General features: G+C 41.7%; 1 protein-coding gene across 1 annotated transcript in view; it reads left to right on the top strand.

The window, feature by feature from the left end:
• Positions 1-9,774: 9,774 nt before the first annotated feature.
• LOC122942282 (synaptotagmin-15-like) overlaps positions 9,775-24,180 on the top strand; it is a 166,462-nt gene continuing 152,056 nt past the window's right edge. The window contains exons 1-4 of the mRNA XM_044299803.1: positions 9,775-9,868; positions 13,762-13,957; positions 20,596-20,738; positions 20,904-21,199. Of these exons, the coding sequence (XP_044155738.1) occupies positions 9,862-9,868; positions 13,762-13,957; positions 20,596-20,738; positions 20,904-21,199 (642 nt within the window). The 5' untranslated portion in view covers positions 9,775-9,861. The remainder of the gene's footprint in view (positions 9,869-13,761; positions 13,958-20,595; positions 20,739-20,903; positions 21,200-24,180) is intronic.

Raw genomic sequence — 24,180 nt, 5'->3', positions numbered from 1 at the left:
CTTCATTGCATTGCATTCCCTCACTCATGGGAGGGCATAGACAGAATCTTGTATATTATCGCTTCATAGTTTCTTGCCCCACTAACCTCCGACTCCCTACAACCACGGTGAATCGGATTTTGGACAAGGTCCAGCATTTTCTCACGGTAGAAGATTCAGATAGTAGGTCGGTCTTCACGTCTCAAGCGTTAAAACAATTCTCAGGGGCGCACAGTAGAACAAAGCGCGGATAGCTGTTGTCTGGGTAACTATTCAAGGATTCTCTTCCTATCTACATGGTTCTTTTTGGCCCTCATTCCTGCATAGTCTAGGCAGTTAGGCTTTGGTCCCACGATCTCCTGACACTAGGGCATTGCCAGTACTCGCACTAGAACCAAACTTTACAAGTTTCAGTTGGTTTTATGATCCATTTCACAACGTATTCTCGGTCCTCCATTCGGCTTTGGTGCAGTATCCGCAATATTGAGCATCATGTCTCTGGCCTTGTCATCCACAAGATGGGTTGTAGGTTTCCTACTGGTCTTGCCTCACATACCCTGAATGTTCGCTCCAGATCCCGGATGCCTTGCAGTTGGCTTGGGGATTAGTTTGTACATGCCATTCAAATTCCTTTTCTATCCTACTTGGCTTGGTTTTTGCCCACTTATAGGCCTACCCACGATCATGGCTTAGGGCACACAACAAGCCATTTAGTCAGGTCAGCTAAAACACGCCTAGCTGGGTTAGGTTGTTCCTGTTGTTTTCTCCCTAGGGTTCTTCGGATACCTCTTGGCCGTAGCCATGACCACAAGTTGGTAAGGCTGATTAGTCAGCCTGCATTTGTGGGAGGGGCGGAGGCTCTTCATATACGAGCCACACCCTCACTCACAGGTGTGTGTTTTCAGGTGCCCCACCCTCCCTCCCTTATCTTCTCATTTCCACAGGGTATGCCCACTTATAGGCCTACCCACTATCATGGCTTAGGGCACACAACAAGCCATTTAGTCAGGTCAGCTAAAACACGCCTAGCTGGGTTAGGTTGTTCCTGTTGTTTTCTCCCTAGGGTTCTTCGGATACCTCTTGGCCGTAGCCATGACCACAAATATATATATATATATATATATATATATATATATATACCTCATTATATTACACAGTCACATATACAGTGTTATATATCTTATATACCTCGGTCATACTATTATACACTCCTTATATACCTGATAATAGTATGCCATCATATACTGTGTTATATATCTCATATAACACATATACAGTGTGTTAGATGTATTATATATACCTCATGCTACATCATACACACATTACAATACAATTACATACTATATGTGGCACTGTGTATGTATGATGTAGCACAGTCGAGGTATAGAATACATGATATAACACACTGTATATGAGGTGATTCCGATTAGGTAACAAACTATGACGGCGCACGTGTTTATTTTACCATGGCACAACTGTATGAGTCTCTCTACACTAGACTGTAATGGTGGCACTGGCAGGCGCAGCCGCATGTACTCTGGTTCTCTCGTCTCCCAACACTGTGACCGCCTCCAATGACGTCAGCGCCTGCTATTGAGTTCCGTTCGGCCCTTGGCAGGCACGCCCACGTCTCTTCTGTACTCCCGCGATAGTTTGCCTGAAAGTGGCAGCCGAAAAAGAAAAGACATGGCCGGACTGAGACTTCGGGCACATGCGGCGGGCTGCTGGCTGGCGGCGGGCGGCGAGCGGCGTAAGCATTATCGGTGGTATCGGCAGTTTATATGCCGATACCGATAACTTGCAAAACCATGAATATCGGCCGATAATATCGGCCAAACCGATAATCGAAAATCCCTACTCCGCACTACCAAGGAAACCGCTATCTGTAGAAAAGGGGAGGAAGGTAAACAGGAACAAGAGCCCCGCATTAGTAAAATAATCTGGGCTAAGCAGTAAAAAAGAAACAAATGAAAAAAATCTTCCCCCAAAGTGAGAAGGGCGAACCGCCAGGACAGAAAAGAACACAGTGGGCTGGGGGGTGTCCCCTCCTTTTGTAGGGGTGTAAATCTTTATTATTGGTGCTTGGGCTCATTAAAATTCTGCCGGTCCTACCAGTCCACGGGGGGTAGTTAACCCCATCTGTGTTGCTGGTAGGACGTAAGGGAATAACTATTTTTGTAGGTATTACTATGTATTATAGAAATAGAGAAATTGAAACTTGGTATTTTTTTATAATTAAAAAATATATTATTTTTTTTACTCCATTTTACCAGTGTCATGAAGTACAATATGTGCCAAAGAAACAATCTCAGAATGGCCTGGATAAGTAAAAGCGTTTTAAAGTTATCACCACATAAAGTGACACTGGTCAGATTTGCAAAAAATGGCCTAAGGCGTTAAATGCTTTAATTAAAGCAACTTCAATATCATACTGACTCACAGTATTGTTTCACTACCACAGCAGACTCCCTATGCGTGTTACTGCATGGCATATTGTTATACACCACTATAAAGGCTCTCTGCAGCCAGGAAATAGCCATTTTTAACGTGATTCACCACAAATAAATTCGGATTGAACCGAATTTTGTTCAGAAAATTCGGCGAACCTACCGAATCCAATTTTTGTATAATTCGCTCATCTCTAGTCATCAATATTAAAAAGCCTGGACAACTTCATTAAGGGACCCAGTGGGTATATGGAGACTATGGAGACTCATTTTCAAGGCAATGCTGCATTAGTAAAAAAAAATGCTAATTAGCTTATGTCAGCCAAGGCATATTTGGCCATTTTACTATTACCAAGTTTCTCCAAAGCTTACAGTTGATGACTTGGAGTCTCATGTGGGGTCACCTATTGTCAAAGGGTCTTAAATGCAGTATGAAAGATTTATTGTCACTAATTTGTCTTTCCTACAAGAACTGCAAATTATGATTAAACAAAACACTTGGCTACAGTCCACCTCTTTTGTGATAAAGTTGGAACTGAAGCAACGGAATGATGTTCGTATGAACGCTGTTACTTGGCAGCACATTAAAGAAATCAAAACTCTAAACTGGTTACACCGTATTCTGAATATTGAGATTTTTCATATTGTGATTATTCTTCTTCCTTCGATATTGTTTCTGGATTCCACAGCTATACATAAATATGCATATTTGTTTGACTACATGACTGACACACAGGCAGAGCAGTTCCTGACAATTTGCCTATCTGAATGTGCAGGCACACCAATTATTGTTTCTGGGCAGAAGATTGTGCTGTCTAAACAGTGATCTGCTGCTCAGAAACAATGCAGCTGTATGAGGACGAGCAATAGCGATCCCTTGTTGTCATACTATGGAGGTGATTGCTGCATGTAAGAACAACCTGTGCGACAGCTGCATTCTGGTTGAATCTGAATATATTACATTTATATATGTTATGTTGGCATCATATGCCCCCAACATAAATTTATGTCTGGATTAGTTTTTTTTTCAACTGTGAATAATGTGGGGTGCTACACTTCAAAACAAAAGGAAACCAGTTTATAAATGTAAGATTTATTTTGCTTTTCTTTTATATTTAATAATTGATCCTTTAAACAGATGCTAGTGGTATGCAATAGTATGCAAATTCAACTGCTTTTCATACATCCATAAAAAAATATAAAAAAATAGATGATGCAACTATTCTTGCACTATACATTTTATTTAAAAAAAATATATGGTACATCTGGATTAAGATCTGATATAAGATACTATTTAATTTAGGCTCTAGGCTTTGCATATTGGGAAATGCTCCAAATCTTTACTGTGTGACTAACGTAACTGTATTGAAATACATAGTCAACAATATTTTTCAATTCAATAATGTACCACAGATATATTGTTTATTACAACAGAAGTCAGTGGAAATCTCTCTATCACCCCCCCCCCCCTTCCCCCGCGCTGCGATGACAGGGGGCCAGTGGTTCCAATGGCAGCTGCAGGAGGCAAGCTATGGAGGCTTATGAGGCCCAGCCCACAAGCCGGGTCTCATAGGTGAAGTGTTAGTGCAATACCAATGTCCGCTGAGAGAAAAATAAATGTATAGTTCTCAGAAAATGGCTGTACTGGTACCTGAGAGGATGTACAATAGCAACATGGTTCCTGTAAACCCATCAAAATCTATGCTGCAAAAGCCTACGATGTGGCCTGTAGCGTACCCATTCAGAAGTTTATCTCCAAATTTATGGCATTTCAGTACCCAGTAGAAACTAACAATTTAAAGGGTGTGGTGTGTCTCCGGTAGGGCTGCAGCTAACGATTATTTGAATAATCGATTAGTTGCCGATTAATTTCTACGATTAATCGATTAATCGGAAAAAACGACAAAATTACCAAACAGAGAGGTTTATATGATCTTACTTGAAAAATTTTGTTCAAAGGCCATATTAAAACAAATTGTGGACGACACTATTATGGGGGATCTGTGGACGACACTATTATGGGGGATCTGTGGACGACACTATTATGGGGGATCTGTGGACGACACTATTATGGGGGATCTGTGGACGACACTATTATGGGGGATCTGTGGACGACACTATTATGGGGGATCTGTGGACGACACTATTATGGGGGATCTGTGGACCACTATTATGGGGGATCTGTGGACGACACTATTATGGGGGATCTGTGGACGACACTTATGGGGGATCTGTGGACGGCGTAGTTATGGGGGATCTGTGGACGGCGTAGTTATGGGGGATCTGTGGACGGCGTAGTTATGGGGGATCTGTGGACGGCGTAGTTATGGGGGATCTGTGGACGGCGTAGTTATGGGGGATCTGTGGACGGCGTAGTTATGGGGGATCTGTGGACGGCGTAGTTATGGGGGATCTGTGGACGGCGTAGTTATGGAGAGGGGGATCTGTGCACTGTTATGGGCATAACAGTGCACAGATCCCTTTCCTCATAACAGTGCACAGATCCCTTTCCTCATAACAGTGCACAGATCCCTTTCCTCATAACAGTGCACAGATCCCTTTCCTCATAACAGTGCACAGACCCCCCTCCCCATAGCAGTGCCATAGACAGATCCTCCCCCCCTTCCCATAGCAGTGCCATAGACAGATCCTCCCCCCCTTCCCATAGCAGTGCCATAGACAGATTCCCCCTTCCCCCTTCCCCCTAACAGCCCCGGCCCCGATGCCTGCATCTTTATTTTACCTTTTTACAATGACGCTCCCGCTCCTGTAACAGCCAGGCAGAGCGGACGGCGGCGTAACGTCACTCAATCACGTGACGCGCCTGCTCCGCCCACTTCATGAATGAAGGAGGCGGAGCAGGCGTGTCACGTGAGTGAGTGACGTTACGCCGCCGTCCGCTCTGCCTGGCTGTTACAGGAGCGGGAGCGTCATTGTAAAAAGGTAAAATAAAGATGCAGCGACCGCCCGCCCGCCTGCCCGAATAGCAACGAATCGGCGATTATTCGATAACTGGATTCGTCGACAACGAATCCAGTTATCGAATATAATCGATTACATCGATTAATCGTTGCAGCCCTAGTCTCCGGTGACATGAGCTGGACACAGCATATTGGGCACTGAAATGCCTTATCTGTGGAGAAATAGCAACTTTAAATTTTGCACAGTCTCCCTGCTCATTAATTTCTGGAGAACACCTATGGGGTGAAAATGCTCACTCCACTCCTTAAACAAAATATCTTGAGGGGTGTCGTTTCCGATACAGGGTCACTTCTCCTGGGTTACATTTATTCCCTAGAGCTTCTGCAGTTATCAACACAAGATGTGTAAATCACCACATTGGGTCTACAATGTGCATGGTGCTCTTTAATCCTAAGCCCTATCATATGTCCAGGCAAAAGAATAGGGCCACATGTAGGGTGTTTATTGAACCAGGAAGCACAGCATAATGATAAGAGGTCTTGCTTTTCACACTGGCACATGCTGGGCACAACATGTTATGCGCTGAAATGGCACATCTGTGCACCATCTACTGAATTGATTTTTTATAAAATGGGGTCACTTCTTGGAGGTTGCTAGGTTCTCAAAAGATCCAGGCCCCAAGCCCCAATGCATGTGGCCCAACTCTCTAAGTCCACCAACCGCAAACACCCCTCCCCCCGCACAAACACTAACGCTGAAGACATTTTACCGAACTTGCTATACAGCAGCACATACCTCTCACATCCAGGGCCTCCCAGGTGGCGCCTCCACCGATGTAAATCTTCTCTGTCATTATCTTGTCCATTTGGTCCGTACAGCCGCCTCGTCTCTGCAGAGTGTGACACACAGACATCTTAGCTTCCTTACTTTTCTGTACCCCCAAATTATATCCTGAAGAAAAATGAAAAATTAGATAATCTTCCCCATAGTAATAGTGCTCCTCATAGTCCCACCAATAGTAATTCCCTTCTAGAATGTCCTCATTAGTATTACTGCCCTCTACAGTGCCCCCAGCAGTGATAATGCTTCCCAAGAGTTCCCCCCTTGCCTGCACTGCTGCTACTTATTTTATATTTGTCTATGGTTTTGTTGTAATATTTATTATTCAATAAAATATTTGTCATAATTGTATATGTGTGTCCTCTGTCTTAATTGGTTGTGCCAAGAGTTCCCCCATTAGTAGAAGAGCCCTCCAGTATTAATAATGCCCTCACAGTGCCCCCAGTAGAAATAAGGCCCCCTATTGTTCCCCCAGCGGCAATAAAGCTCTCTACAAACCCCTCAGTAATAATAAGCCCCTCCATAGTGTTCTTAGTAGAAATAATGTGGATCTATAAGTCCCTCCTATAGAGCCCCCAGTAGTAATAAGAATGCCTAATGTCCCCTGGGTTTATAATGCCCCTACAGTCCCACAGTATTTATAATGCCCCCTACTGTTATAATGCTCACCCTTGATGTGCCCCATTATTTATATTACCCCCTATTGTTATAATGCCTCTACAGTGCCCCCAGTATTTATATATCGCCCCCTACCGTTATAATGCTGGCTCTGAAGTGCTCACAGTATTTATATTGCCCCCTACTGTTATAATGCTCACCCTGAAGCACCCCCAGTATTTATAATGCCCCCTGCAGTACCCCTTGTAGTAATATTCCTCCGTTTAGTGTCCTCAGAAATAATAATTCCTCAGCCCCTCCACCATACAGTCCTGTGTAAATAACATTATTTCCCTCCCTGTATCATAGAGTCCCATGTATATACTGTACCATCACACCATCTCTCCAGCCCCCTCCAATATACAGTCCCATGTAAATAACATCACACCATCTCTTCTGCCCCCTCCAATATACAGTCCTACATAAATAACATCCGCCTTCAACATACAGTCCCATGTAAAGAACATCATCCCCTTCCCAGCTGCCTTCAACATACAGTCCCATGTAAATAGCATCACCCCCTCAATATTCAGTCCAATGTAAATAACATCACTCTCTCCCCCAGACGCCTTCGAGATACAGTCCCATATAAATAAAAATCAACCCCTTCCCAGCCACCTCCAATATGCAGTCCCATGTAAATAACATTACCCCTCAACATTCAGTTCCACGTAAAATATATCACTCCCTCCCACAGCCGCCTTCACCATATAGTTCCATGTAAATAACATCAGCCTACCCCAGCCACCTCCAACATGCATTCCCAAGTAAATAATATCACCCCCTCAACTTTCAGTCCCATGTAAATAACATCACTCTACCCTACTGTCCCATGTAAATAACTTCTCTCCCTTTAGCCCTAACATACAGTGCCAGTTAAATAACTACAACTACCAGCATTGCTCTCTTTCTCCTTTCATTAACCTCTCCTCATGTAGCAGACCTCCCCACAGCTTCTTCCTAGGACTTCTCTTCACAGCTGAGATGTTCTCTCTTGCACTGGTCACATGATGGTAACATCATCACAGGTCCCTTTCAGCTACTGCATTTAGAACTGATCGCATGACCTGTGATGTCAATCACAGGTCCTTCAGCTCTTGCAGGGCATTAGATTCAACTGTATTGCCATCCTGAGGATGGTAATACAGTTGTATCTAGCTGGCAGGCAGGACATTCGGGGCCTGGGTCAAAACATCATGCCCCAAATGTTTTAACCTGGCAACGCCCCTGCCTCAGAGCCTCTGCAGCTGTTGGCCAGTGCTGTATAAATCACCAATCTAGGCCTGAAATGAACATAGTACTCTTTGTCTTCTGACCCCTGTAGTGTGTCCACACATCACTTTACAACCACAGATGGGGTGTTCCTATACCAAATTGAGAGATGATTTTCTCATGTTACCCCTTGTAAAAATTAAATACTGGGGCCTAAAGCGACATTTTCACAGCCAATGGTCTATAAATTCTATGAAATACCTGTTGGGCCAAAGTACTCACTGAACCCCTATAAAAACTTTTGGGGGGTTTCCACCATAGGGTCTTCAAATGTGGTATAGTGCCCAAAAACTACTCCAGCAAAATCTGCCCACCAAAAAAGATATAGCATGCCTTTCCTTATGAGCCCTGCCGCATGCCCATAAAGCAGTTTACCAGAAAATTACAGAATCAGAGTAATCAATATTGAGGTTTGTTTTGCCGTTGCTGTGTTACAGGAAAAAATAGATTAAAATTGAAAATCTGCCAAAAAAAGGGTTTCTTTTTTAAATTTCACCTCTATTTTCTTTTAATTCTCCTGGAAGATCTAAAGGGCTAACACACTTAGTAAAATCTGTTTTTAATAATTTGAGTGGTGCAGTTTCCAAAATAGGGTCACTTTTTGGGTGTTTCCACTGTAGGGGTACCTCAGGGTGTCTTCAAATGTGACATGGTGCCTTAAATGTATTCCAGTGAAATCTGCCCTCCAAATACCATATGGTGATCCTTCCCTTCTGAGCCCAGTGGGGTGCTCATACAGCAATTTACAACCACATATGGAGTGTTTCAGTAGGCTTCAGAATCAGGATATTATGGATAAAAATAGAAAATCTGCACAAAAAAAGTAAAATTTTGAAATGTAACTTCCATGTTCCTCTAAATTCTTGTGGCATACCTAAAGGGTGAACAAAGTTTGTAAAATCAGTTTCGAATAGTAAGAGGGGTATTGCCTGGTGTCATTGATCATGTATGGGTAGTTTGAACAACTGTAACGGCCAGTGTGGACTGAAATGTATATGACCGTGTCTGCAAAATGAATGTTCACCAGATGATTGTTCAACTGCTTTGGTAACCTCATGCATGAATGAATATGTGACAATATGAATTTGGTATGTTGGAATTTGTGGTCATATTGAGATACATTTCCTGTGTTTTAACTCTATTGCTACTGTATATATCAGAGGATTGTTGTATATGTTATTTCATAATCTTTTCGCTGATGGCAATGACAATAAACATTTTAGGCATTTGTTGGTGAAATATTGATTTGTATACAAGGAAGATGAAAATAGAGCTTTTTATGTATTATCATTTTATGTACTGTATAATCCTTTAAATACTAGATGCATTATCCTCATCAATTACAATGCCTATGCTATAAACATATATATATATATATATATATATATATATATATATATATATATATGATCCAAGAGAAGCAGCTGCTTGTGAAGGAGAAGACAAATGAAGAAATGTCTTATTATCATCCATATACTCTCCGCCTCTGCAAGGTCCTTCTACTCACAACATAAGACATAGATCACTGTGTGTACAGTAGGAGGGGAGGACTCAGGCGACTTCACAGCACAGCTCAATGAGGAGGCGATCATGACAGGAGTGTGACTGGAGGCTAAGCTAAGGTTCATGTCTAAGGTCTACAACATGGTTTGAGCAGCACATAAGGACACCAAGAAAGAGAACCCAGAAACCCCAGAAATACCTTCTAACAACTGCTTCTCCCTGCACCCAAGGACAGGCAGCAATGTCTGGTGAGTTACCTGTGCCTCGGAACACCTGTAGCTGGGAGTTTACAGTAGATATTCTTGGCTGGAAGTTCTAGGCAGGATGCATTTGTGTACACACACAATGGAAAAGTTAATAACCGCAATATAGAATTAACCACAACATAAAGAAGACATAACAAATTACTTCTTCAGTATTTAGGGGAAACATGTTTGATCCCTTGATTTATCTTTTATCTCTGTGTAAGAAATAATATACTGTGCATTTAATTTTTCATATGAAATAGCTAATTTAGATAGCTGGCGGTGAATGCTCTTGCAGTACACAGTTGGAATTAGCTCATTCAAGACTGTACATGGCATTTTCATTTATGTCATTTTGCTGGAAGGAACTTGTGTATAACAATATCAAAATCAGTAAAATTTCATGACAGCCTATTCTCACGTAGGTGAATGGAGCAGGACTGTGAGCAGACCTCTATTACTCCTTCTCCTCTATAAGCTGAGGGAAACTGTAATTCAGCAGCAGTTTTCCATCTGCATTGCTTATCTCATGTATGTCATGGTCATGAATTGTGTGGGAACTCAGGTTATGGCAGCATATTACTGAAGTAACCAGTTATGTGAGAATCCAGAATGCATTTCTAACAGAAAACAAAACATGTCCAACTATACTGATGAAGGATTCTTAGATAGATCAACCAATCCCCCCAAGAAAGGTAGACAGATTCGTTTGTAAAGTGATAGCACTGAAAATCTTCAAAATTGTTTTTATGTACAGAGAGAGGCAAACTGCTTTCTGATTTATTATACCAGAATACGGAATGTTTTCTTATGCGCTGGAAACAATCTTCGCAGTGTTTTCTTGAAATTAATGTTAGGTGGCTCAGTGCCAAAATAAATAGTAAATGAACGTGTTGTCAGTCATTATGCAAACCAGTCATGTTGTCAGTCATTATGGAATAACACTAGCATATTACTAGACCTCTTAATGAAGACCATTTTTTAAATATATGACAGGACTCACATAGAATACATTGGGTTTGGATGTAAATGAATGAGTACAAGAAGAATAGAACTAACCAGGGTATTGCTAGAAGGAGGGCAGGTAGGGCATGTGCCCTAAGTGCTAGTTATCAGACGGTTGCCAACAAACCACTCTACTGCATTCAGATATAAAAGCTTTTCCCCAGACAAAGAGAAGGCTTTCTGACCTAATATTCCCAATATTAGATACTTCTCCTTTAAATAACAGGATTATATTGCTTTACAGTAATGTTTCTATTCAGTAGTGTAAAAGGGCAAGTGAATAGGAAAATCTCTTGTTTGTTCTTATGTAAAATATTGTTCTCACCATTAAAAATCAGGTCTGAAGATTTTAATAATGCTTATTGAAAATGTAAAGGGCATGTTTAGTGGTCTAAACATTCTAAGGGATCATGCACAAGTCCGCAAAAAACAGATCCGCCAAAAATACGGATGACGTCCGTGTGCATTCCGTATTTTGCAGAAAGGAGCAGCTGCCCCCTAACAGAACAGTACTATCATTGTCTGTAATGCGGACAATAGGACATGCTCAGTTTTTTTGCGGAACGGAAATATGGACATATGGAAACTAAATGCACACGGAGTAACTTCCATTTTTTTTGCGGACCCATTGAAATGAATGGTTCCGCACCCGGTCCGCAAAAAAAAAACGAACGGACACGGAAAGAAAATGCGTTCATGTGCATGAGCTCAAGTATGTGTTATATCTTAAAGGGAACCTGTCATGTGGATGTTTGATTATAATCTAAGTAATTATATACAATCATTAACTACTAAAAAGTACCTTAGATGTATTCACTTACTGATGTGACAGATGGTTACCTCATAATATACATACAAAGATGCCGCATGCCGCATGCTAATGAGCTGATTCGAGTCCGGCGTGATGTCATTGAGTCCAGCGTATATTTAATTCAGAGCTATAGCCACTCCCCTGCCCACCTGCTGCTGATTCATATGGAAAATAACTGTCATTCAGCAGCAGGTGGGCGGGGAGAGTCAGGAGCTCATAAATATTTATGACTCATCATTATCAGCTGGAGCTTTTCAATACAAGATGTTGGCAGATTGACTGGGTCAATTAAAGAAAGTGACCCAGCATTTTGCTAAGAGAATCAGTCACTTATTTATGTTGCCCTTAGTTACTGACACCATAAAACTGGTGACAGGTTCCCTTTAAAGAGGGTTTTCTGCAGACATTTATCACCTATCCACAAGCTCGGTGATGTAAATATAATATTGATTGGGGTCCCATCTCTGGGATCTCCACCGATCCCACAAATGAATCGCCTTTATTAATAGAGCAATGGTGTGCCTGTGTGAACACTGCTCCATTCACCTCTGTGGGACTGTTGGAGAAAGCTAAACACTATACTAGGCAGTTCCACAGAAGTGAATGGAGTGCTGGTCATTCCTGCACATCACACAAGGAACTCTGAGACCCCTGATTTCTTGAACAGTGGGGATCCCACCAGTCAGACCCCCAGTGATTATACATTTGTCACCTATCATGTAGATATGTGATAAACGTTAACCAAAAAACCCCTTTAAATAAATACAATTGATATTCTTTTATTTATACACCCTTTATCTTACCCATTTTTAACATTTAATGTACTAGGTTTCCCAGAAGCTGCATATTTCACTGACCGTGCAGAGGTGAACCAAGAAACACTACAAATAAATAACTTCACGTACTCCATACTTGGGCAAGTTTCACATTTGCAGCACAACCTTCAGGCAGAGAACAGCCTGCTGGATCCGCTGGATAAGGCATTGTCAGGTGTTACAGGAATGCCCACTGGCCCCATTAACTATAATTGGGTCTTGTTGAGATCCGGCTGCTACCCGGCAAATATGACAGTATTCAGCTGGAAAAAAAATGTTGCACGTTGTCCGGCCAATTCCCTGCATTTTATGCTGGAACAGCCTGCTGGAAAGCTGTGCCACAAATGTGGAAGAAACCTTACCAAGTTTTCTTAAAGTCTATGTACACCTTTGGGGTCATTTTTTTTAAATGATTGCATTGTAGTCATTTTAAGCTAACAAAATTTAAATTGGTCTTTATAAAAAATATGGTGTCCTTTTTTCTGTACAGAGCTGACATGCTCAAGTAGCTTCCTTTGGATTTTGTCCTTTCTGTCAGACCAGAAGCAGACAGACTTATCTTTGCTCTCTTACATTATGAACACTCATTATAGCTCAGTTCTTATCTTACTGATAAGAATGTGGCTTAAATAAGTGTTTATGACCTGTCAGTAGTTTAGAGATAAGGTATATTAGATTACGGGACAACGTAAAAGTGAAAGTACCAGTCACATAGCTAGAAAAACAGTTAATGCTTTGTGACAGAACAGCTCAATATTTTTAATAAAGACCAACTGAATTTTTTTTTATTTTTAGACAAAAATAAGTAACATGCAATCATTAAATATAATCCCTCTGAAGGTGTACATAGCCTTTAAAGCTATGAAATTAAAGTTGTCACAAGTACAGATTAGGTTAACTGCCTAAAATATTTGACATGTGTAAAAGAAATATTCGTTAGAGACAGTATTGTTCTTAATCTGTTCATTATGCTGCCATTATATTTTGGCTTTTTTAATATATGTTTTGAAGAGAATTTAGTTTTATAAAATTAGATATTTCATTTACCAAAAGGGTGAATATTCACTTTAAAGATAACCTCAAGTCTCCTGGTAAAGTCAACAATCCAGCATACCATCAGCAGTGCTGGTGCATTTTCATTCAAATTTCCAAAACATCTGTAGTGAAAATTCTAATAATATTAATAATAGCTGGATTAATAAAAATTCATAATTATGAAGCTGAAGATGTATATATTTAAAGTTCTACTATTCATTGGTTATTAGAACAGGTGGCAGCAGTGGCTGGAGGTGTGGTAGGGGCTGCACTTCTGTTGCTTCTGATCGGCATTGGTATCTACATCTTATGGAGGAAAAGGTGCATTGGACCATCCTATGAAGAACTTCAGAATGTGAGCACACCGACACATACGCAATCCACTGGAGTTGTTTCGCCTTCATTAAGCCATGCCAAGGACACGGGGTGAGACACTTCTCTGTGATCCTAATGAGGTTTGCCATATGGACACATTGTGTAATTTTATATATTTTTTTACTTAGATGCATTGTTTATATAAATCACTGCTAATCGGGTACAAATGTATAACTGTGATGTCATTTTATTTAATGGTTTCTTACAGTTCTTGTAAAATAATTAGAATTGTGGATAATTTTTTATTACGTGTTTGGGAACTCTGCCAAACTTTGTAAAAACCTCCTCACAAATTGCATGATTACACACAAGACGATGTGCTTTTTTTTACCAGCGTTGCTCCAATGCATCTAAAATAAAACATAAGCTCTTTTCAAATAGTCTTGATTAAAAATACCAGGAAACACTTACTATTGAAAATGCTCCAGTTTTTGGGGTGCAATTTGTGCCAAAAACTGATGTACATACTTTCCTTTGCATTTATTTTTAAGTGTTTAACACTTTTCAAATTTGTTTGCTCCATGTCTGACAACGAGAATGGCTTCATGGAAAGGAAGTGACTATGTGTGGCATAAAGGGGTTTTCTGAGAGTTTTATTTACTGTTCACCTAGCCTGGGTAGGTCATCAGTATCTGATCTGTGGGGGTCCGACACCTGGGATTCCCTCCAATCAGCTGTTTGAGAAGGCACCAACACTCGCTGGATAGGTCTGCAGTAAAAAGTCTCTGAAAACCCTATTAAATGCAGCTCCGTGCAGCCAAGGTTTTGGCGCACTTTTGGTGTAACAGCCAAAAAACGATATAACTAAGCTAAAAATAAGCTACCTTCTAGGTGGTGTCAAATTAGAATAGGCAGTCTAAAGATGCAACAGATTTATCATCCTGCATCTGCCACTGTGATAAACCTGGCACAGTTTAAAGGCCCTATTACACAGGCAGATAGAGCAGATGACTGTCGGGAGGGAAGTGATCTCCTCCTCAGTATAGGGACAAGCAATCGCTAATGCATCTCTTGTCTCTATGCTGTCCTATTGTTTGCCAGCAGCAGCGATCTGCTGCCAGTAAACTAGGAATTTTTAACATATTAAAAGATCCCAATTACCCGATGAAGTAGCGTTTGCTCATTCATCGGGTAATCAGTGGCAGTATCACACTGCCAAATGATCGTTAGCGATCACCTTTACAATAATCTGCCTGTGTAATAGGGCCTTACACTTACTTTTAGACATTATTAGAACATCTGCCCCATTGTTTCCATAATTATAGCTAGGCTACAAACGAGCCTTGTTTCTTTGGAACCACCAGTGGTGTTATTCTTCCCCATGGTTCTTGCTAGCTTACTGATTAGGAACTTACTGTGTTAGAAGACATTGAAGGAATAGGGACAGCTATACACATTAGATACAGGGCCATACAGCTTAAAGGAGTGGACTACAGTGTTGTATACTAGTAATTATGCTACAAAGCAATGTAAATTGTGCTGAGAAGCAACAGATCAATCAGAGATTGTGGATGTGTGATCTATGTTTTTTTCTCTTTTTGGAAGCTTATAGGAGCTAATGGTTGGCAATTTAATGTAATACATCAATTGCAGCTGGCAGATACTACTGTAGATGTCTATAGAAACAGCTCACAAATGGCGGTGGAGTGCCAGTCTATGTGTATTGGAAATGTATAACAGAGAGAGATCTGTGGGTGGCTGCTGTATTATACATCAGCTAACACATACACTCAATGTTCTCTCTGTAGCAGTTGCTTGGAGGATGTCCTGCTCTGGGCAGCTATGGAATTCAGTATTCTTATTGAGCAGGAGGGCTGATTAGAAAAAGGTCTGTCTGCATTCTTGGTCATTAAAAGAGTTTTTCAAGATTTTTATATTGATGACCTACCCGCTGGCCCAACACCCATTACCTCAACTGATCAGTTGTTTGAGAAGGCACCAGCTCTCCGGTGAGAACCACAGCTCTCCCTTAGCTTTTCCTAGCCCAGTGACGGCGCGTTTATCGGTCACATGGCCTAGGAGCAGCTCAGCTTGAAGTCAATGGGGCTGAGTGCTATGCCAACACAGCCAAAATACAATGTACACTCTGTGCTTGGCAAGCTGGAAGAAGGAGCACTCGGATGGGGACCCAGGTGTCAGTCACACACCGATCATATACTGATGACCCTTTTCAGAGGATAAGTCATCAGTATAAAAATCTCGGAAAACCCCTTCAAGGCTGTATTTACAGGTGTGTCCATATTTTGTCAAAATCACATTTAGAACTGCAACATTTTGCAGAAACCTAATGTGACTGCAGGTGTAAATACAACCTAACAAGCATGAGTGGTACTGTGAGACCCAGCAAGTAAGGAGACGGGTCTCACTACACCAGGGGTTCAGCTCCCAACTTATTAAAGATTAGACCATGCTTGCCAGTTAAGGAAGGTAGAGATATGAATGTATGGATGAACCAGCCTGCCCCCTTCCTTTTTTATTTCTGGAGGATGAATAGATACCTTTTTATTGTGTATTCAGCTACGCTTTTCAGTGTAAATAAAAAAACGTAAACCAATGTGTATAATAGTATACACGTTGGGAAGCATTTTTATTACCAATCACACAGAAGTGGCTATGGCTAGTTGACTAAAACTCATGGGTTTGTCAGATTTACTATTTCCTAAGAAGAAACATTTGTATACTATTTGCATGCTACTGGCAATCGTTGCATACGTTTCCAACAAGGATGGCAAATCTTCTGACGTTCGCAGGTCTCAGGCATATCGTATAAACAGTTTTCCCCTCCAACTAGACTTGGCTCTGTTACTAATGTCATGCAGTAGTCTTGATTCTGCTAACATACGGTCTCTGTTAATTGAGCTGGGTTGTACTTTCATATCTATGTAGTAAATTTGTTTCAGATTCCGATATCTAAGGAGTAATATTGGGTCAGTTTTCATATCTGTGGAGTTAGCTTGGTTATGGTATCTATTCAGTAGATTTGTTCCTGTTGATGTATCTATGTAGTAAATTAGGTTCTGTTATGCTATGCAGTTAGATTGGTTCTGGTACACAATCTACAGATGTAGCATGGTTAACACAAACTCAACTCAAATTTCTTAACTCATCGCGTTATCTTGAAACAAAAGCCATTGAAAGGCAATTGAAGGTGTTTGCTTAACGCATTTAGTTTAGATAACCCGTCTCATAAAGCATGTGTGTTAACTCCTACATCCAGTGGCGTAGCGTGGGTTGCCAGCACCCGGGGCGAGCCATGTATTGCGCCCCCCCCCCCCCCTCCCAACCTGTGGACACGCCCCTTTTACAGCTAATGTAGCAGTCCTATGTAACACCACAGATAACATGGTGACAACGCTCTAAGTACAGATGATGTAGTAGATGGGTATAAGGCCCCAGAATTCAGAACACGCACAGTGTGACCTGAAGTCTGGGGCCAGGATGCAGCAGGGATGCGCCAAATTCTCAATCCACCCCCCCCCCCAACCCTACCGTATAACAAATATGTGTTTGGACATTACATACATCACTACAAAATATACAGTATAATACAGCACCACATACCTCATCCATCCAGTGACGTCTCCTGTGATGTAGACTTTCCTCAGCATCTTCATTCAGAGATAAGACCGCCATGACACCTTCTTTCAGCCACGTCACATCTCTGCAGAGTTTTATTAATATTAGTTATTATTATTATATATAATGCCCCACTCTGTATAATGACCCCTCTGTAATATTAGGATATATAATGGGCCATTATATATCCTAATAATACAGAGGGGGCCATTATATATAATAATTATCCAGAGGGTCCATTATATATCCTAATATTACAGAGGGGTCATTATATATAATAATTATACAGAGGGGCATTATATATATATAATATTAATACAGAGGGGGCCATTATATATCCTAATATTACAGAGGGGTCACTATATATAATATACAGAGAGGCCATTATATATTATAGTTATACAGAAGGGGCCATAATAAATAATAATTATACAAAGGAGCCATTATATATTATACAGAGGGGCCATTATATATTATAATAATACAGAGGGGCCATTATATATTATAGTTATACAGAGAGGCTATTAATAATGGGCCCTCTGTATAATTATTATATATTATGGCCCCCTTGTATAATTCTAATATATAATGGCCCCTCTGTATTATTATAATATATAATGGCCCCTCTGTATTATTATAATGGCCCCTCTGTATAATATATAATGGCTCCTTTGTATAATTATTATTTATTATGGCCCCCTCTGTATAACTATAATATATAATGGCCCCTCTGTATTATTATAATATATAATGGCCCCTCTGTATTATTATAATGGCCCCTCTGTATAATATATAATGGCTCCTTTGTATAATTATTATTTATTATGGCCCCTTCTGTATAACTATAATATATAATGGCCTTCTGTATAATGTATCATGGCCCCTCTGTATAATATAAAACGGTACCCATTCTTTAAATATACTGGCCACCTCCATAGTGCCCCCAGTATGGCCCCCAGTACTTACATAAAAAAAAATAAAAAGTACTCACCTCTCTTCATCACCTCTTGCAGTCTTTGCTTGGGCGTCCCGGCGCAGGCAGTCAGGAACACATCACCGTGGCCTCCTGCGCCGCGTCATCGCGTCATCTCGCGAGACCCGGCGCAGGCAGTCAGGAACACATCACCGTGGCCTCCTGCGCCGCGTCATCTCGCGAGACCCGGCGCAGGAGGTCACGGTCATATAATCACGATCTCCTGGACTCCTGCGCCGCTCTACTGCGTTTTAAAGCTTGATGCCAGGCGGAACGGAGGGGATGGGAGCCATAGGCTTCCATCACCCTCATTTTACTGCCTTCTGCCTGGCGCCCCCTACAATTTGGCGCCCGGGGCAACGGCCCCCCTGGCCCCCCCCACGCTACGCCCCTGCCTACATCCGTAGCTTGACTCTGTTATTGTATGTTTTATGCACTTAAGTCGTTTTATGCACCAAGACATGAATGTGTACAGTACTATTATGATGTTATTGTATGGTACTATGGTCCACAGTATATTAAGTATTAGCATAAGCAACAACTAAAGCACATTGACTAAGGCTGTGTTAGAATTCAGCCCATTTGGTGCAAACAAAAATGCATATAGGAACAGCGCCGAAATGAGGGCATTCTCATTCTCAGTGCCATGGTCAGCGTGAGCTGTAGATATGGCTCTGACTGGATAGCTGTTCATCGAGTACTTACGTGGCTGAAAGCTATCCATCCAGACTCATTCAGAAGCACGCACAATTGGCTCAGCTAGGCATGCCTGTTTATTTCAGTAAGGATAGGGGAATAAGTCACTGCCAAAATATATGAAACAAAGTAAAACCAATGTGCTTGAACATGCTCCAAAGAAAGAGCTTGAGCTGCTGCTATTGGATTATTAGCTGAACCCTGTGAAATTGGTGGAATAGACTGACATTGATCTAAGGCTACTTTCACACCTGCGTTAGGTGCGGATCCGTCTGGTATCTGCACAGACGGATCCGCACCTATAATGCAAACGATGGTATCCGTTTGCATTATTCTTTTTAAAAAAAGTCTAAGTCAAAACTGATCCGTCTTGAGTTACATTGAAAGTCAATTGCACAATATTGTGTCAGTGAAAACGGATCCGTCCCCATTGACTTCCATTGTAAGTCAGAACGGATCCGTTTGGCTCTGCATCGCCAGGAGGCGTTTTGGTGTCCGCATCTAGAGAGGAATGGAGGCACAACGGAGCCAAACTGATGCATTCTGAACGGATCCTTATCCATTCAGAATGCATTGGGGCTGAACTGATCCGTTTTGGACTGTTTGTGAGATCCCTGAAACGGAATTCAAAACGCCAGTGTGAACATAACCTAATGTGTATAGCCATAGTAACACATGACTGTGTTAGTTGGCTAGTTGGTAGTTATAGAGATTCATGTGTGTACCTTAAAGCTATACACACACAAAAGAGTAGCGTTTGAAGTCTATTTGCAAAGTTTTTGTAATGGAGAAATTTAAAATGTTTGCAAAAGTGAATATATTGCATTTTAAAATAGACAGATATTTTCAGACGATAAAAAATTAATACATGCTAATACCAGTCCTTTATTTAGGATATGGCCACACTTGCTAGTTTATTGTTGCAGTTTTTGGAGCCAAAATCATGAGTGGATCATGAAAGAAGAGCTCTATGGAGCTGCCAAGTGCTTGTACTGGGCTATCTCTGGTAGCCCCGTAAAGTTTGCTTGTCTGCCGCTCTATTCCAATGGTGAACATGAGCCCTAGAGATGAGCCTCCTGTCAATCAAACACTTATCAGATATCTTGTGGATAACGGGATAAGTTCTTGCCATGGAACAAATCCTTAAAATATGTAAAGTATTTATACCCCTTTATTTTTCCACGTTTTGTTACGTTTCAGTGCAATTCTAATATGGATAATATCCAGCAGTCTACTAAAAACAGTCCATAATGACAAAGCGACAAATGCCTTCTTCTAAATTTGAACTGTAGTCAGCATCTAGTTGTATAGTGAATTTACGTAGATAACCCTCTACATGTTATTGATTGTTTTCATTTATAGTAAAAATGAAAGATATTTCAAACTTTTTAGTCAAAATGACAGTATCAGTTTTTACTCTTCTCTATTTTTCTGCTAATTCAAGGAATAAAAGTGTGCCCTTCATTGTTCCTCCAAAGTTTCATGGGCGAGACTGGGTTGGATTACAGAATGGAGAACGTATTCAGGATGACAATGAGCCCTATATTGCTCCAGATTTCCAACCACGATCATCATTCTTTTCTATGGGTAAAATAAATATTCTAGTACTTTCTCAAGACTTCTCAGGAATATTATTAGTGCATGCTAGTCAATGAATAAATACCTGTAGAATTCGTCAGGCTGTACTTGTGGTCAGTCTTGTTGTTAAGCATCATGCTTTGGCTCTTTACTTGCTTTACATCTTTCAATTAGGTGGCGCTTATGTTCTGGGTTCCATCAACCCGGCCTTATATAAATATCCAGAAGACAATGAAGAAACTGATTTTCCGGAGGGAAATATTGGCCGTATCTGGTTTGCCGTGGAATATGAATATGAGACAGAAAGGCTTGTAGTGTCACTTATCAAAGTGAGGAACCTCCAGTTCAGCCCAGACTCATGCAACCCATTTGTAAAAATGCATCTCTTGCCTGATGAGAGACGTTATCTACAGTCAAAGACGAAGCGTAAAACCTTGAACCCACAGTTTGATGAGAATTTTGTGTTCCAGGTACATTGTAATATAGATGATGTTAACATGTAACTTTTTATCCTAATATACCACAATGAGATCAAACATATTCTAACAAACTGTTACTATACTATATAGACAAAAGTAATGGGACACCTACGCATTACATCTACAGGAGCTTTTATGACATCCCTTTCTAAATCCAAATGCATAAATATGGAGTTGCCCGCCCCCCCTTCCTTCCTCCCCTGCCACTAAAACAGGCTACGCTCTACTGGGAAGACTTTTGGAGTTTGTCTGTGGGAATTCTTGCCCATTCATCCATAAGAGCATTTGTAAGGTCAGATACTGATATTCGATGAGAGGGCCTGGCTCAACAAACTCACCCAACTATGCCCAACTATGCCTTTTTGGACGTTGCTTTGTGCACTAGAGCACAGTCATGATTGAAGAGAAAGGGGCCTTAACAAAACTTTTCTCCCAAAGTTGGAATCATCCAATTGTCCAAAATGTTGTATGCCAAATCATTAAGACATCTTTCACTGGAAATAAGTGGCCTTGGCCAACCCCTAAAAACAACCTCATAGCATTATCCCTCCTCCAGGAAACTTTACAGACATTCTCCTGGCATTCACCAAACCCAGGCTTGTCGTCAGACTGCCAGATACATGAGTGTTATTCATCACTCAACAGAACAACTTTTCACTGCTCCAGAGTCAAGGGGTAGTGTGCTTTCCAGCAATCCATGCAATGCTCTGCATCATACTTTGTGATTTAAGGCTTGCATGCAGCGGTTTGGCCAATCAAACCCATGCACCACCGGTGGACAGTTTTCGAGCTGATGTTAATGCCACAGGAGGTTTGGAGTCAACAGGGTGTTAGAAGCTTTTATGCACTATGTACCTCAGCAACCCCACTCTGTAATTTTACTTGGCCTGTCACTTCATGGCTTATCGTGTTTCCCCAAAAATAAGCCCTACACTGATAATAAGCCCTAGCAGGGTTTTTGGAGTAGGCTTAAAATATAAGCCCTACTCCAAAAATAAGCCCTAGATACAGACGTATTAAATTTTATATAAAGGGAAGGTGGGGGAAATGTGCGCGCTGCAGCAGCTCAGGAGCACTCCTGAGCTGCCTTGAAGCTGTGGGCGGATGGGCAGCGCAGGCTTCAGTGAATTAGCCTTCAGTGAAGCCACCAGCCCGCGCATACATTGCGGCACTAAGCAGTACCTGACGGGCGGGCTGGCGGCTTCACTAAATGCTAAATTATGCCGTCAGCCGCTTCCCTTCACTTTCACGTTCTTATTTACATGAAGGAGGCAGCAGGAGGATCTCCTTCTCCTCTCTGCAGCCTGGAGGAGCTCCCTACATGTCTCCTGTGTCGTATACGCTCTCCCTGGTACCGTAGATTGCTGCCTAGGTCCCTTGGGTAAGGACAGCTCAGGGGCAATATACGGTACCAGAATGAAAAATGTGTGGCAAATATGACTATAACCCCTCTCATCCATAGAAATGCACCCATGTACTGCAGTATATGGGTGCATTCCTATGGATGAGGGGAGTTATAGTCATATTTAATATAAACACAGTCCAGGGACTGTTCTGTAATTGGCATGTGTCTATATAAAATATGTTAATGGAGCCAAAAAAAAGCCCTACCCCTAACCCTTTTTTCGGAGAGAAAAATAATATAAGACCCTGTCTTATTTTCGGGTAAACACGGTAGTTGCTGTTTCCTAAACGCTTCTACTTTACAATAATGCCACACAGTTGATCGTGGGATATCTAGGAGGGAAGAAATTTCATGAACTGACTTGTTGCAATAGAAACGACCCATTCTCTTTAAAATGTTTGCAAAGGCAGACTGCGTGGATAGGTATTTGATTTTATACATCTGTGAATGAGACACCTGAATTCATTAAGAGATATATCCCAATACTTTTGTGCATATAGGGTATGTACACTAATTGACCAAAAAAATAATGAACGCACCGAGAAGAAGGAGTTGAAATCAAAATGTTATATGCGTGAATGTAATGATGATATAAGTGATTACAATATTAGAGCAAAATAATAAGATTATTGGGGAAAACTATACCAGTGAAAGAAGGCTCTAGTACCTGTTAGGACACCTCTAGCCTGGATACGAGATGGAGGCATACAGGTTCCATGTGGCATCCTGCTGCACATTTGTTGCATGTTGCAGCTGGGCGTGTAGATCCTGCACATTCATAGATTGCTGAAGCTGGCCCTGCTTTTCCCATAAATGTGCGATTGATAATACATTTGGTGACAGAGCAGGCCAAGGAAGTGGCCTGACTAGGGGGGGGGGGGGGGGGGGCGGTCCACCCCGGGTGCTGGCCCTCAGGGGGGTGCCAGAAGCAATGAGCGAATACAAATATTGTGGGGGCAATACAGATGGATGCGCTCGTTGCTGGAGCGCTGACGCTCACATGCTGCGGCAGGGCACAGGAGCGCATAGTTCCCTGCCCTACCTCTGATCACCGCAATAGGCTTCAGTCCTAGTAGGCCTGAGGCATATGCAGTAGAGAAATCCCGTTGCAGGTGTGCGTGATGACGTCATCGTGCGCGCCTGTGACGGGACGCAGCAGCACAGTGAAATGTGCGCGCCATCCTCTGCGAGCAAGCGCCTGGACATAGGTGAGTATTTTAGCATATTTTTTTTTTATGTGCCATCTTTGGAGGAGACGAAGGGGACAAGGGGGACATGTTGGGGGAAAATATTATGGTGGGATACTGTGAGGGGGCAAATTAATATTGGAGGGATTATGATGTGGGGGCAAATTACTATATGGGGCAATGTGGGTGGAAACTACTGTGTGGGGCAAATTACTATATGGGGCGGTGTGGGGGAAATTAATGTGTGGGGGCAGTGTGGGGGGAAACTACTGTGTTGGGGCAGTGTGTGGGAAACTACTGTGTGGGGGCAGTGTGGGGGACACTACTGTGTGGGGGAAACTACTGTGTGGGCACAGTGTGGGGGAAACTACTGTGTGGGC

The sequence above is a fragment of the Bufo gargarizans genome, chromosome 6 (assembly GCF_014858855.1).
Source record: "Bufo gargarizans isolate SCDJY-AF-19 chromosome 6, ASM1485885v1, whole genome shotgun sequence".
Classification (NCBI taxonomy): Eukaryota; Metazoa; Chordata; class Amphibia; order Anura; family Bufonidae; genus Bufo; species Bufo gargarizans.
This window is presented reverse-complemented; position numbering and strand designations above follow the sequence as displayed.